The sequence below is a fragment of the Anneissia japonica genome, unplaced genomic scaffold, assembly GCF_011630105.1.
Source record: "Anneissia japonica isolate Jap-2015-1 unplaced genomic scaffold, ASM1163010v1 scaffold7370_len818893_cov191, whole genome shotgun sequence".
NCBI classification, from domain to species: domain Eukaryota; kingdom Metazoa; phylum Echinodermata; class Crinoidea; order Comatulida; family Comatulidae; genus Anneissia; species Anneissia japonica.
This window is the reverse complement of record NW_022687459.1, coordinates 628964-644645: the sequence shown is the minus strand read 5'-3', so window position 1 is coordinate 644645 and position 15682 is coordinate 628964. Positions and strand designations below refer to the sequence as shown.

Genomic DNA, 15682 nt, shown 5'->3' with positions numbered 1-15682 from the left:
CAGTACGCCACTGCTTTCGAACTTGGGTTGAAATCAATGAGAGTTCTTTGGTAGTACTGAGTCGTATCATTAGTTCAATCATACGGTCCTGTTCGTGCCACGCGCCACGCTGCCGATGCATAGGCCTACTCCATGAGTGTTCTAACGTAGCCCAAGTAAATAAATTGCCAATATAGGCCTATCCCTATGTCTTGCTTAGTTTAATGTGTGTCAACAATTTGATCATAAATAATCTACCAATTATCTCTGCGATATGATGGTTTAATTTTAGATCATTGCTTAAGAGTACCCTGTTTGGCACCTTGTAGACTTTTTAATCAATTCCTCCAATGCAGAATGAGTGGGGTTAATTCTTGAAAGATAGGCCTAGGCCTACACAGTTTAGTTCCAAATATTATTGATTTAGGATCACTGTGTGGCTTGCTGAGTTTACATGCAAATGATTCAAAAGGCTATTTCATGACCATTCCAATGCGTTATGATGTTTTTACGCTTTTTTGGTGAGGCTAGACCTTAAGCGCCAATATCCAAGGGGCGGGGCTTAGGTTGGAAATGGCCACCTGAGCAGAATCTCATGATCGCTGTACAACAACAACAACAAACTGCTGATATATGTGTGATGTCGTGACCGTGACCTTCATCACACTTTTTATGTGTACGTGTAGGTACGTAAGCTAGGTGCAATGGAAGAGAAGGTAAGTTAGAACTAAATAGGGGCCTATGTTTAAAATGATTGTAGCGCCTCTAAAATACTGTAATATACCCCAAAGAGTCTATGCTATAATTATGTCTAGGCCAAGGTCGTTTGTTTTCAATTCTATGGTTAGATAGATAGGCCTAGACCCATTTTAGTAGTATTTAGTTAGGCCTACTACTACCAGGTTAAACAACTCCCTGCTACTACTTACTAAAAGCTAATCCTAGGCCTGTCACCCTGAGGTCCTAGGCCTACTTACAGTAGTTTAGGATATCCATGCCATCCATACTTTTGTTACTATTAGTTAAAACAGGGAGTTGTTATTTAGATAAAATAAAAAATAAACAACTATTAAAATAACAACTCCCTGGTTAAAATAACAAGAAGCCGCCCTTGTGTATGAATGATTATTATTATTTTTCAGACTGCTAGTGTCAAGGACTGGAGTACAGTCAGTGTCCCTAGTGGAGGATTGTTCAAACCAGTTGAAGTAAGTTTAACTCTCAACTATCTTAGAACTTAGGAGTACTTAAATACATAGCTTATGTGGCAACGTAGATGCATGGCGAAAAATATCCCAGAAACTAAAGCCCTCTCCAGAATATCAAATTTTATTTGAAAAAACATGCGACACCATATATTCTTACGTATAAGACCGAGGCTTAAAATAGCAAATTATGATCGAAAAACAGGGGCGGATTGCTATAGCAATCTTTAGACGGTCTTAACGCATAACCGGCTATAATTTGTGATGTCACTACTGGTCTATGATTATAGACCATTGCTATGCAGCTGTCAATCCAGTTAGCCATCTTAAGTCTTAAATTTTAAAGCATACTCAAAGGAGGCCTAAAGCAGTCATAATTCATTTTCATCATGGTGTTACAGGTACTAGGCCTAGAGATTAGACCTTTAAGACAAAAAATCGAACAACGTCAATAAATTTACACAGCAAAAAAAAAGTTATGATTAGTGATTTTTTAGATTTTTGTAGTGATGGATGCAGTAAGATGTAACATCGGTAAGAGACAGCAAGATTGGGATGTCCATCTTCCACAACTTGCTGGTGCATTGTGCGCCACAATAAACAGATCAACGGTTTCACTGGTTTTGATGTTCGGGCAGTGCCAGTTGGAGGAAGCTCAGAATTAGTCTGTTCCATTCGGGACGGCCATGACACAGCCAGAGAGACCCTCAAGGAAACTCAGAAACACATTAAGAAAATCTACATCTTCTGAAATGGCCTTATTAACATGGGGATAGAGTGTACATACTCGACAACAGCTCCCCCAAAGTCAAATGCAAGAAACTTTGTCCTCCGTGGAGGGGTCCAGGAATCATAATCGATAACTCCATGTTTATTCAGGGTATAATTCAGGAATAAAGTGATGATCCTCAATCATGATAAGTTGAAGCCTTGCGTTGAAAGACAACTTCCCAAATGGTTCATTAATTATGTTTTACCATCTTCCTCTTTAAAACCTACAGATAAAGCGGATGATGCCCTAGGAACACTGTATTGCAGTTGTCACCAACCCAGGGCAGGCACCTTTATGATTCAATGAGATTATTGCGATGTCTGGTATCATGTGTGAATATCTTGCCATCGGATGCCCTGGACATTGGTTTGTACAAGTGTGCCCAGTGTAGAAACCCTGGCCAGATAACAGCTACTTGTCAATTACCACTTCGAATTTCTTGACTAATATTACGTCCATTTCTAACTAAATGTATATTTCCTTACGCTCATAGGAATGGATGGACAAGATAAGTCGACCCGAGCGTCATCATCATCTTCCGATGAGATGGCAGGGAGCTGGGCTTAGCCGAGGAGAGCAACTTCCTTGTAACTCACCTGATCTGCCGCCACTGGAGCCGTTGCCTCCTGTAGAATCGTCGACAGCAAATTCGTCGACGGAACCTGCAGTGGAGAACAATCCAGTGGAACCCACCCCCAGTGGAGTCACCGCCAACAGCTACCGTAGCAGAGCACCCAGTTCTGCCAAGCCGAACATCGCTTCCTCCAGAGAACCCATGTGTTTGGCCGAATTGCTCGCTAAAGAGGGTGATCAATGTGCGGATGCATGTGATGAGGAAACACGCCCGGTCATGTTTGAAACATTTTGGACGAGTACCCGTAACTAGGCCCGGTGACATCTTTTTTGCAGCAGCTGCCGGTTGTGTGTGAGGGTGAAGGTGCCACCCTGCATGAATTGATGACCTGAATCAACAGGGAAAGTCAAGTATGCCATCGCCCACAAAACATACAGGGCAATGCAGATGACCTGTTCTGAGATGGTCGATGAGGAGCTGAATACTTTCACCATTAATCATGTGAACCATCCGGCATCCCTAATTCATTGGCGAATTCATTGCAATAAGGATAGAATCGAGTGTCCTGCGAGCCATCTTCGAGCGAGTCAGGGGGAAGATGCTATTCCATCACGTAAATCAGAGACGGTTGCCGCTCAACCCCCTCCATTCCGTGAGAAGAGGGATCACCCAGAGGAGAAGAAAGAGAGCAAGCCCAATCGAAGCGCGCTCCCACAACCTTGTGTGACACCACATTCTTTGCAGGGTTCAGTGTCAAAAGCCCAAAACGCCAAACAGAGACTTGAAGAAGTTGAAAAGTTGTGGAATTAGTGGTCAAATTTTAAGGTGGATGGAAGCATTTTTAGTTCAAGAACAGAGAGTTGTGGTTAATGATATTTCTTCAAATTAGTCTATGGTTGATAGTGGTGTGCCCCAAGGCAGTGTCATTATTGTTTTTATTATTCATATTCATAACAGGCGTAGTTTTGCCTTCAACTGTAACTCTGTTACCAGTTACCTGTTTTATGACGCATTTTACTCGCTTATTATTTATGTTCAATTAAATACATATGTTTGCGGATACATAAATCGAACAAGCGTGATGTATGTGTAACAGCACCCTCAATTTTATGTTACCAGGGGTGCTTGTTTGCGTTTCAATACTCAAAGCCGTCTAAGCGAAGACCATTTTATAGCAATGGTCTTAGTGGATTGACTTTAGTATGACCGTATAAGTGATAAAGCCGGCTTTATTCAAAGAGTTAAGACTACCAGTTAAGACCGTTATATACAGTAGCAACCCGCCCCTGGGTATCATCTTATACTGTAAGCATGACACATACAAATTTTTGATTTTTTAAAATCATGTTCGTTTTACGTGCGTGTTCATTCGTAACACACAAATTTACTACTGAAGTGAAGCTACTAATTTTAGTATGAATGAACGCAACTTTATATTCGGGGAAATAAAATTTTAATAAACATGAAAGCCCATAATATGGTATTATTTGGAATATTAGCCCTACATATGGCTCCGTTTTTAGCCAGCTAGATGCATCAAGACCGTAAGTAGGATTTGCTAGCATAACATTAACATCTTGACTTAAAAAGACAAATATGCCTTATGTTTTTACCTTTATATTTTTTAAATGGCCTTACTAGATATACATCATATACATACTGATGTATTTTATGTTTACTAACTGCATTTTTTCCATATTATTTTTATTAAATTCATTCAAATTCAGTCATTTTTAGTCAGCTCTGCAAACTGTACTTTTATTCATACCTCCTAAAAAATTATTATATTTCTAGGATGCGAGAAGCTGGAGTAACTTTGATTTGCCAGCTGAGCGAGTCAAAGAATTTTGGGAAAACGGTTACATAACAAATGTTCCTGTGTTGACCCCTGACCAATGTGACAACATCTTAACAGTCTACCAGGAGTTAGTGGTAAGTATAGTTGACAAAAACATGAGACATGACTAAATATGGTCATGATGACATCATGATCATATATAGGCACATCATGACTATATTTGGGCATACAACAGTTTTTTTATCATAAAATTTGATAATCTGGACAGGACTTTCCCCCTCATTTTTATCCACTACGATTTCCCCTTCATAGTGGCTATAAAGCTACGTTTCCATACAATCGTTACACCCTATCGCCGACAGCTTTCAGTGATGCTGATTGGTGGGTCGAATTGGGAAGCCTTCGTGATTGCGTCTGGGACTTCTACGCTACGATTGCACTGCAAACACTACACGACAGTGTAATGACTTTTATGAAACGAGACTTTAGCCTCTGCCAATGGCAAGTTTAATTTTGGAACTGTTTACCAAGTTCGATAAATATGCTAGTTCTTTTCCTCTAACATCCTTATGATCCAGCAGCCATCATTTGATACTCCATGATATAATTAATACAGTTCCAATGTAAGCAAGTAGCTAATAGGAATCACTATGTTCTTGCATGTCATAGAATTAGATTGATGTAGTGAATACCTACACTACTAGACTATCAAGAACCGTTAGATATAAGATTTTATAATTTGTTAAGGTTAAACAAATTTAAAACTACAATACAATATAAGAATGTAAAATTTACAATTATTTAATAATTACAGTACTGCAGCTAACTTCATTCATTTGTATTTTGTTGTTTTATTTTTTTTTCATTTCATATCTGCTTCCCTTGTGTGTCCATCATGTAATATAGAAAGCAATGGTAAGTAACCATGATGATACAAATTATACATGTATATTTTTCATTATCTCAAATCACTATAACAGTGAGAAGAGCTTAGCTCAGTCAGTTAGACTGAACCGTGGAGTTCTGTTCGCAGCCTGACGTCCGAAATACAAATTGTGATGAGATATTTAACCTGTTGGTTTTGCCTGCAATGTGTCCCATGTACATGTTAAAGAAAACAGCACAATGTTCAGAAAGCACAATGTTCAGAAAAGAGTAGAGATTACTGTTTGTGTAGTACAGTATTCTGCTTGAAGACTCATATAGTATAGTAGTGTTACAGCCAATTAAAGGATAACAAGCTCATTCTGATCACGTGACATGCCTAAATATGGGTCATGATGACATCACATTATGCCACATAGAGGCACACAATGACATATGTGGGCATACATCAGTTTTTTGTCAAAGAAATTTGGAAAGTTTCGACAAAGCTTTAAATTTAATTGGATTATTTGATCTAATTTTGAACCAGCAGAAATAAGTTGCAGGTTGTGAGAAGGCCACATTTTAGTTTTAACAGATTATACTGAGTACTTTTGCATTGGTTCTGTTTATTCCTTTTTCATTAATAAAAATAATAATAATAATGATAAATATTAATAAATAATAATAATAATAATAATAATAATTATAATAATAATAATAATAATAATTATTACTATTTTTGGTAATAATAATTATTATAATAATATTAATAATATTAATAATAAATAATAAAATATTAATATACCTGTTTTTCTATAGCACACAGGTGGGCAAAGTGCGGCCGACAGTGATTTTTTTTGTGGCCCGCGAAAACGAATTAAAAACCCTGTGTGTGCGGCCCGGCAACCATCTTTAGCTAGGAAACGCATAATTTGTGACACCGATCATCTGTAAAAAGTAATATTAAAACTGAGAATAAATTGATAAAAAAGCAGTGTATGAAGGTTTTCATAAGCACACTGGAACCATCAAAATTTGGGTGCGGCCTTCGGTGTTAAATAAAAAAATCACTTTGGCCCTCCGACCGATTTTTATGCACACCTGCTATAGCACATCATGCAAACAAGGCCTCTATTTGTTTCATTTTCTTTATTAATCATAGTAAATACTCTGTATGGTATCGTCATTGGCATTATTTACTTTAATTTCAGGAGAAAAGTAATGAATTTCCTGGCTACGAACTGCTTTATGAACACCATAGCAACCAAAGCGGTGACCCCGACAACGTGCTAATGCATTGCTTAGGGCATTGGAGATTTAACCAGCTTTTCCATGATCTGGTCTTCCTCCCTGAAATTGCTGTATGTACTGGTAGTTCATAAGTCTTGATTTCCTAATGCGACTTTTTTCATTAAAAAAACCCCAATTTATTTCATCATAGCCAAGAGCACTGTAGCTAATTCTATGTAAAGTCATCAAATATGAATGACACAGTTACATATATAACAGCAGAAGATCAATTTATTATATTCCATTTCAATCAGCTAATTTGTTTCATCTATGGGTCAGGTTTATGGTGAAAAGTTTATACTATGGAACTTCTAGATAGCTGGAAATGTCATCTTCAGACTTTATTGTAAATTAGTTTCCACTCACCCACACCCACATACTTGAATCTTTCCCTGATATTATATTATATGTTAGTAAGTATGATTGGTATATTAGATGATATTTTATTGTATTTTGTTTTATTTTATTTTATTATTTTACTATTTTATTTCATAAATGTTACTAGTATATTATGTTTATTATTATATATTATTATATTATATTTTTTATATGTTTATACTTTTTATACCTTAATTATATATAAGGTACCAAGCTCAAAACTCCTGCATCCAGCAGAGGACAAGTCAGTTCGTCTTTGGCACGATCAACTGTTTGCAAAACCACCCAGGCATGGAGGTGTAGTGGCATGGTAATTTAATAGTATATTTAATTAAATTATTGTCAAATGTAATTTGATAGTCTAGACAGAGCTTCAGTTTATTTGCAGTTGCAGAGTGTGTGTAATTAATGGTAATAAGTTTTTTCTTCTCCCATAGCGCTTTGAATGGTTTCTTGACCTTTTGTATGAATAAACTAACTGATTGTGAATAGACAAAGCAAACGGAAGAGGTGGTTACACTGCAAGCACTAGAATGTATCAGCTCAATGAAGAAACTGTATCTTTGAGCCAACAAAAAATACAATACATATTGATAGAGGAAGTTGCTTTTCAGGCTTGTTACCAGGGAGTTTTCTATGGTTTGGACAAACCCCTTTTTTGAGCAAAGTCTCCCTCTCATATAAACCAAACCCCCCACTCCCACTTGCACAAAATACTATCAAAATGATGATGATATCCTTTTGCTACTAAACTGACCCCTGCCTTTCATTAGTATTCCCCCTACGAAATCCTACTTATAGGCCTACTTTTTGTTGATATTCAGGCATCAAGATTATTCTTATTGGACAAGAACCAAGCCCATGATGCATCTGACAGTGCACATAGCCTTAGATGAGCAGACGTTGGATAATGGGGCATTACACTACGTGCCAGGGTCTCACAAGTTAGTCAATATTCCTTTTTATTTTGTAAAAACTGAATGTTTTTATTTTTACCATTATTTTTTCAGTCTAAGGAAATGAAAGCATTCAGTACCTGAATGTAATGCAAAATGTTTTGATTTGATTTTGTTTGTGTCTGTAGTGTGGCGGTCTTGATGTTTTTATGTAAACATTACTACAAATTTGAAATGAATTGAAATTGAAATATATTTAAATAAGATCTGAAGTTTATGGCTGTAAAGTTTTGCTGAGAGCTTTGTAGGTAATTATGAATAATACGATCAAATTTCTTTGTGTTGAATGCAGAATACGTTACTCACAGCAGCATTTTGGCAATTGAAGAGTCAAGGTGAGATTCTGTAACAAATGCAGCGACTCATCAAGAATATTAGATTCGTAGATGGCTATAGTTAGTCCTTCGTGCCGCATATTGCCCCTAGCACATATTGTACTTAATTTGATTTATAGTCAAATGTAGTATTCTCTATCATGCTTTTGTTTCCACTATTTTGACGTGTGTGTTTGCCTCAAGGTTAACCAGAGCTTGTTGTAATTGGTTAATTACTGAAGCTAATTAACTAGATTATGATTTATGATAAATGGTATGAATAAAAAGTTGACAGACACAACATACAGTATGCAATATATAAACAATGAAAAGCCACAAATCAATATAAAATATAAATATATAATATTAAAATAAAGTGATTTTATATATAGTGTAACACCATCTCCCTGCACCCACACCCTTCAAGAATATCATTTTCTAAATTAAATGTCCTGGAGTGTTTATTTCTTTCGTGAATAAACACTCTTCAAAATAAAAAAAAAAACTAAAGGAAGCAACACCATTTTTAACCCCATTCTCCCTTCCCCCACTCCCTTCAAGAATGTCATTTTCTAAATTTAATGTTCTGAAGTGTTTATTTTATTCCTTGAATAAACACGCTATAGTTCACAATTATTATTATTATCTATTAAGCCAGGCACTCACAACTTCGTACGACCATCGGCTGATGAATCCATCTCCAACCCCCTGTGAGTGACAGACAACATGACCGCCAACCGCTGATTGTCAGCGGCAGGCTAAACAGGTCTTCATTAAAAACAATTTGTTGCGCACGCGTTGTGGTGTTGCGTTCTCCATAGAATCGCGTCGACCGACGACCGTTGGGCATAGCAAGTGGCCAGCTTAACTCTACAGAATTATATTATTGCTATTAATTACTTACCCTGAAGCTACTTCTCTTTTCTCTTCCATCCTATTTCAAGATGGCGTAAAAACGGTGAGCCGCTTCCCATTACAGACCTCAACTTTAAAGACATGGAATCGATCCAGGTATATTATTTTAATTATTTTTAATTAATTCATTAGGATAATAAATAAATAACTCAAACCACACAATCAATTGCTAAGTCTACTTGTGAATGCATAGCTGGATAAACCAACTAATTGCCTAATCTCTCCCAAAAGAGAACACCCCTCAAAAAAGTAGGACATTTGCCACTTAATCAATTGCTATTAAGGCACATATTTAGTAGTCTGTTCTTGTAGCGCCATTCAAATATAAATATTAATGGTGATTGAATATTAATGACTGACGCTTTCGGGTCTGGCTATCTTGTGTACACCATGCTTTGGATTGTGAAGCTATCTCATAGTAAATGATTATAATTCACTCAATTTTAGAAATGTGTATCATGCAAATTAATTAAACATAGCTAATTGTAATATTTCTGGTCTTTTGTATTTTTCTATTATAATTACAGTATTCTTATTTTTAAAAGTAATATGATTGTTTTTGTCATTTCAGCATTATCACATGAATTATGTTCCATCAATTGTCGAACAATGTTCATTAAATATTTTCTGTATATATATATATATATATATATATATATATACATGTTCATGTACATATACATGTGTATGTATTTTTATGTTTATTTTTGTTTTGATAGACTGTATTGACAGAGGAGGAAAAAGCTCTATTTAAGCCAGTACCATCACTCTTAAAAAAGGGCGAAGCCAGCTTTCACCATCCACTCATGGTCCATGGTTCCTATGGCAACAGGTATATGCATTGAGTTATGATCAACCAATTACTAGGGCATATCAGTATTTTGAAAATGAAGTTGGGGCATACAGGAGATGCCCACATTGTGTTTCAAATGTTAATTAGTAAAAACATTTCTAGGAAATCAAAAAGAAATTGCACATTGTACTGTCCACCTCCCACTGACTGGGTTCATCACTAATTACACTATGGTGACTTTTCTTCTCTATGCAATAAAAATAATTTGTATTTAAATATTATTCATTATTGCAGTATTATTGTGCCTCTCTGCTCTATGTGAAGTACGTTTTATTATTTTACCACCAAATATAAATTAGAAACACAATTAAATTTACAATTAAACAAAGACTATTATTATTACCTGCACAAATGTTTTCTTCTATCTGATAAAAGTTATACCATTATATGTCTCCTTCTGTTGTATATTTTCTAGATCAGAGTGTCCTCGCCGTGCCTGTGTCGTCAACTACATTGCTGATGGCGTTGTTTCAGATTCGGAAGACCCCTTGCTTCAAAAAACAAATCCTGTGCCTAAGGTGAAAACTACGTTAATGGATTTTCATTCTGTAAAGTACTGGTAAACAATGTAGTAATTAGACTGAAACTGCTCCCCAATTAATTTCATGAAACGGTCACTGCACATTTCAACAGAATTGTGTTTACCAATTAAAATGCTTATGAATATTCATAAGTTGGGTTGCTACAATAACCATCAGATCATATGAGATGGTAGCTAACAAAGGGTAATCTTCCTGTACATACGTGTCAGCTACCATAAAATTCAATTAAAGCAATGTTATATACAGTAAAGGCAAAAGGCAAAAACATAATAAATATTGACTAATAATAATAATAATTAATTGACTGTCTGATTGATTGATTGATTGATTGATTTGCTTATTTTTCAGGGTGAGAAGCTGAATGGTCAGTTTTACCCATTAATCTATGACCCTTCATGGAAGCAAGCAAACTGATTTGGTTACCTGGACAACAGATTTCATTCAAATGGTTGCCCATACAACAGATTCAATTCAAAAATGACATGGCCTACAGGCCTACTTATATTTAGTCTAATGTATATTTCACCAATCACAGTACTGTGTAGATTTTATAAATTTTATCTATCAAAAAATTACATTCAGAATTCTTAATTTATTTTGTGTATTTATTCAATAATTATTAAACATTACAAAGTAAGTATAAGGGGCTGAAATGTTTGTAGTATTAGGTGGCTACTTTAGGGTAAGAAGCTGTGTAGTTAGGTTTTACCTTTAGGTTTCATCATGTTAGCAAACAAAAGGATTTGGTTGTCGGGGCAATTACAGGCCTAAAGTTGAACATATTTTTTTTATTTAACTAAATAGAATAAAATATGTATAAGAATCTGAAATGTCTGAGTATCAGTTCTCTCAAAATTTACTTGAGAAAATTAGTGTTACTAATGTACTTAACTCGGGGTTGAACTAATATATTATTGGGGTTTGTCTGTATTTTTAAGTATCAATATTGTGATTGCACATTTTAGTTTGCAGCAATGGGAGGCTTGTCCATTGGACTCCCCTTTGGAGCAGCATCTGGGTCTAGACTTGCCTCAAATCACTATAGTGTAATTATATTTTCCACACATGTAGCACTTTCAAAGGTATAACATTTGGGTATTATAAAGAGTTTATATCTGAAGATTTTCATTTTTCAAAAATTTACTTTTCAAATTTCTGTACTTTTAACTTGAATCATATAAATATTTTAAGTATTTCATTACTTTTCTAGAGGTTAGAAATAAATTTTTAAAATCCATTGAAAGGTTTTGTTATGAATTTTATTACTGTAATATAAAATGAAATCTAATTGACTCCAAATAGAGAAAGTGAGGCCATAATAACTCTACTGTAATATGTTGTTTTATAAAAAGAATCCAGGCACACACAGCGTCAACTTTTTTGCTAATTCGCGTCAACTTACGTCAACGCTGACCGTCCAACGCAGCACCGGTGACTGTGCATGCTCAAAAATATCACATGGATCGACGTAGGCATAGGTATACACGGTATGTTCCCGACGAAGCGTTTTCGCAAGGTTATTTTTAATTTCCTTGTTGATATTTAATTTTAGACACCAGAAGGTTAATGCCTAAATCTAGAGACGTGTTTGGCGTAGCCTAGAGCATATTGGATTATTGTTTAAAGACTTAACAGAGAGGTTAGGCCTAGGTAGGTTCGTTGGTGTTGCAGTTGACCAGCCAGGTCCAGGGGGAGCCTAACTAGCCTAGGCCTAGAGTATAGGGCATTAGAAGCCTAGTTGGATTTCTGTAGCAAGGCCTAAGGAGATGCACAGATATACGTGCTGGCTATCATAACTTGAGTACAGTATTCACATAATTTGTTTTCATTTTATGTTCTTTTATTGAGAAATATTCATGAATTGAGAAATTTTTTTTGGAAAGCACTATAAAAAGAAATGGTTTAATTTAAGGTTAAAAAAAATCATTACGTGCAATACTTGGATACATATATATGGATATTGTACAAATATATGCTGTAGTGCATTGGAATACAATAGTATGACTAAGGACGGTTAGGGTCGGAACAGTATCAGGCATTTATTATAGCAATAGCGGTTGGTAGACCTACAGTAGGCCTAGTGGCAGTACCATAAAATTGAGGTAGAATGAGTATATTATCTAATGAACCGCCAGCTTCAAATTACATTAAATATTATCTAATTTTTTTTCTTTTCAGTTGTCGTCATGATGTCAAGAGTGGTTAAAATTTCTCTGCATTTAAGCCAACCGCTGAGTCATTGTAGTTTTACCCCAACATGGTTTACAACTAAATGCTTATTGCAAAATCTACAAATAACTTACATACCTGTCCTTGCATCATGTGTAAAAAGGAGGTACTACTATATTCTATGCACATCCAAAAATACTGTCACTCGTTTGATACAAGTTCCAAATCTATTGAATGTGGAGCAATACAACTACCAAAAAAGAATTCATTGCTGTGAGGGCAAAGGTCAATACATGTCAACGCACTACAACCCATCTGGTTTGATTCTTGACATAAAAAATGATGATGACGCTAAGAAGTTTCTAACCCAACTTTGGGATGAAATTCAGGCTAAAGTTGCCCCACAAAACTCAGTCGGTGAAAAAGCTTTAGAAAATTTGGAAAAACTGATTAATCTGCAAATTAGTCTTAGGTGTGGTACTCGAAATATATTTGGACTTATCTCTGCTAATCCAAGAATTGTAAACTGTAACTGGGAAAAAATACATAACGTTGTGATGTTCCTGAATGACCTTGGAATGGGAGGTAATCGTCTCCTCCACGTGCTAAACAACCGTGATATTTGGGTGAGCGAACTAACAACACTCTCTGATAGAGTGCGCTTCCTACGTAGTGTTGGAATACTTGAAGGAAATGTACAGAAATTGGTTGCAAAGTGTCCAAAAGTTTTGACGTTGAAGAAAGGCAAATTGTTGGCTATTTTAAATTTGTTAAAAAAGTGTCTATTTACAAGAGAACAAATAGTTGTTATCATTAATGACTGCCCAAACATTTTTGAAGCCAGTATAGATGAGATTGGTAGGTTTACTGATGGTTACTTTGATTTAAATTTCTTTTTATAGGATTTATATAGCGCAAACATCCAGAAAACTGGTTCTGATTGAAAGTCAAATGCCTTACGCACTACACCACATGCTCCTACACTTGAACCTTGAACTGCTGATGTATGATTCTTAGTTTGATCTCTTCTATTTCTAATACTGTGTCCATCAAATTTTCAAATTGCTTAAAAAGAGAAGAAAATAAACCTCAATGAAAATTTTCAGACACCTGTCGTTTTTAGTTATATTATTATTGAGTTATATAACTCACTTCAATTTTTTCTTAATATTTTGTTCTCTTTCAGAGTACATCTTCCAATACGTGTACTTTCGAATGGGTCTAACAGATCAAAAACAGATGGTGCAAGCAAAGTTGTTCAGACACAGTCTGCAGCACATCAAAGAGCGGCACTTATTTTTGTTACGGCTTGGACTCTATGAGACTCCAAATGTACGGTCGCGGACCTCGATCGTCAACCCCAAACTACACTTAATCATTGATACGTCTCCCAACAGATTTTGTAAAATGTTCCGAGTGGCTTCAGTGGATGAGTTTAGATTATTTTGTGAGGAAATAATGGAAGATAAAGATGGTGATGATTTTAGAGATGATATTGATAGCCATGATGATACATCTGATAATGAGGATGATTATGAGAGTGATGATGATTTAAGAAGAAATTATAAAAAAAACACTAAAAGATAATGAATGCTAATTTATAGGATGTAAATGTTATCAGAAACTAGATGCAAGGGCGTATCTAGTCTGGTGCACGCCCTCCAAATTGTGCACGCCCTCCAAACTGTACACGCCCCAGCCCCCAGTCTCCCCCAAAAATCACACTCAAGTAGTTAAAAATCACCTAAAATTACCTTATTTTGCAAGCTAGCACCCCTCAACTAAATCATAAAGCCCCCCCCCCCCCCAACCATTACCTTCATGCTCCCTGTAAGCCACCCTGTTTGAAGACTGGGTGAACGTTGGATGTAGACTGAATAGGTGGTACATCTTCAGTGGCATAGCAAAGTGTCTCAAGGGCCCATCCACTCTCTGCAGTAATTTTTTATCTGTATCAGACATACTAGGATGTATTTAACATGCTACCAATTACTACTACTTGAAATTATTGCTCCTTGAAGGCTGCATATCACTATGATTGAAATTTGAATGTTATACAGTAGAGTGCATTTTATATAGTGTACAGTACATGCTGCATTAGCCTACCATAATTATCTTCAACTCTACTGTGTATTCACATCATGTTATGTACGATAATTATACAATACTGTAAATTTACTAATACTAATGTACTAATTTCTCTCATGGCTTATGTCTGCATTATGTATAGTACTAACTGTATCATATAATATAGGTACGGTATCGATGAGTACAATAAACAGTTATTCAACTGAGCACAGTTACACAGAGTGTTGTCGTTGTGAATAGAGTTTGGTTTACAGTATTCATTCTACTTTATTCATTAGACATGATTGACACTGGCAGTAAAAACATATAAATACAACCTGTTAAGATGCAGCAAGTTTTACAAAAGGGCAACCAAATCACTACCAAGTTCTCAATAGATTCATAGGATCATAAGCGAGTCTTTTTTGAATGAGAAACTATTTACATTGTTATGGGCCAAACTTAAGCCCATATTCTTTAATTAGATTTATATCAAAGAAAATTGAATAATACACAACAACGGAGGAACTGAATAAAACGTTTAATTGTCAAATCTTGTACTTTTAACCCATATTTCAATATGCTTTCCTATAACCGGTTGAAGACAGGTTACGAGATTTTTACACATGTCGGATGTAGACTTGAGTCTTTGTTTACTAATAATTATGCTTTTTGTGAATACATGTTATTATCAAGGACTTTATATCTCTCAAGTCGCAAAATTTAGAAACCCACAGTTACGAAGATGTGTGCCTCAAGTTCATTTTATTTCACAGAATGCAAAAATACATTATGAAATTTTTCTGAAAAGTAAATGAATAACATGGGCAATGTAATATAATAATGTAAGATATAATAGCTAATTGATAATTAAGCAATTACAATAAATAGCAGTAGTTGAATATAATAATAATAAAAAATATAAAATAATTATAATAGTCATATAATAAAGTTGTGTGAGGACACAATAAGCCATTAAGTTTTTAAGTCTGTGCCTCAAATT

At 35.4% G+C, this 15682-nt stretch overlaps 2 protein-coding genes across 6 annotated transcripts; both read left to right on the top strand.

Annotated features, from left to right (window-relative positions):
- The first annotated feature begins 519 nt into the window (after positions 1-519).
- LOC117118970 (phytanoyl-CoA dioxygenase, peroxisomal-like) lies at positions 520-11686 on the top strand. 2 transcript variants are annotated; one of them, XM_033263724.1, is made up of 11 exons: positions 526-695; positions 1122-1187; positions 4325-4462; positions 5235-5243; positions 6407-6556; positions 7070-7173; positions 7688-7807; positions 9078-9144; positions 9768-9880; positions 10317-10419; positions 10792-11686. In XM_033263724.1, the coding sequence occupies exons 1-11, from the start codon at positions 684-686 to the stop codon at positions 10855-10857; spliced, it is 948 nt and encodes a 315-aa protein (XP_033119615.1). In that variant the 5' UTR covers positions 526-683; the 3' UTR covers positions 10858-11686. The 2 variants fall into 2 exon arrangements, with proteins under 2 accessions (XP_033119624.1, XP_033119615.1); XM_033263733.1 differs by lacking the exon at positions 5235-5243 and having other exon boundaries at positions 520-695.
- Positions 11687-11812: 126 nt separating this feature from the next.
- LOC117118907 (transcription termination factor 4, mitochondrial-like) lies at positions 11813-14922 on the top strand. Of its 4 annotated transcripts, none has more exons than XM_033263649.1 (3): positions 11813-11930; positions 12622-13470; positions 13799-14922. In XM_033263649.1, the coding sequence occupies exons 1-3, from the start codon at positions 11885-11887 to the stop codon at positions 14197-14199; spliced, it is 1296 nt and encodes a 431-aa protein (XP_033119540.1). In that variant the 5' UTR covers positions 11813-11884; the 3' UTR covers positions 14200-14922. The 4 variants fall into 4 exon arrangements, with proteins under 4 accessions (XP_033119540.1, XP_033119531.1, XP_033119548.1 ...); XM_033263640.1 differs by having other exon boundaries at positions 11835-11959; XM_033263657.1 differs by lacking the exon at positions 11813-11930 and adding an exon at positions 11954-12093.
- Positions 14923-15682: the final 760 nt, after the last annotated feature.

What these genes read in the sequence shown, in the direction of transcription:
- LOC117118970 (XM_033263724.1), top strand. An exon ending in TACGTGCCAGGGTCTCACAA is followed by an intron (nt 7,808 to 9,077) that starts GTTAGTCAATAT and finishes TCCTATTTCAAG; the next exon opens with ATGGCGTAAAAACGGTGAGC. An exon ending in AAGACATGGAATCGATCCAG is followed by an intron (nt 9,145 to 9,767) that starts GTATATTATTTT and finishes TTGTTTTGATAG; the next exon opens with ACTGTATTGACAGAGGAGGA.
- LOC117118907 (XM_033263640.1), top strand. Translation starts at nt 11,902, where the DNA reads ATGGATCGACGTAGGCATAGGTATACACGGTATGTTCCCGACGAAGCG. An exon ending in CGACGAAGCGTTTTCGCAAG is followed by an intron (nt 11,960 to 12,621) that starts GTTATTTTTAAT and finishes TTTTCTTTTCAG; the next exon opens with TTGTCGTCATGATGTCAAGA. An exon ending in AGCCAGTATAGATGAGATTG is followed by an intron (nt 13,471 to 13,798) that starts GTAGGTTTACTG and finishes GTTCTCTTTCAG; the next exon opens with AGTACATCTTCCAATACGTG.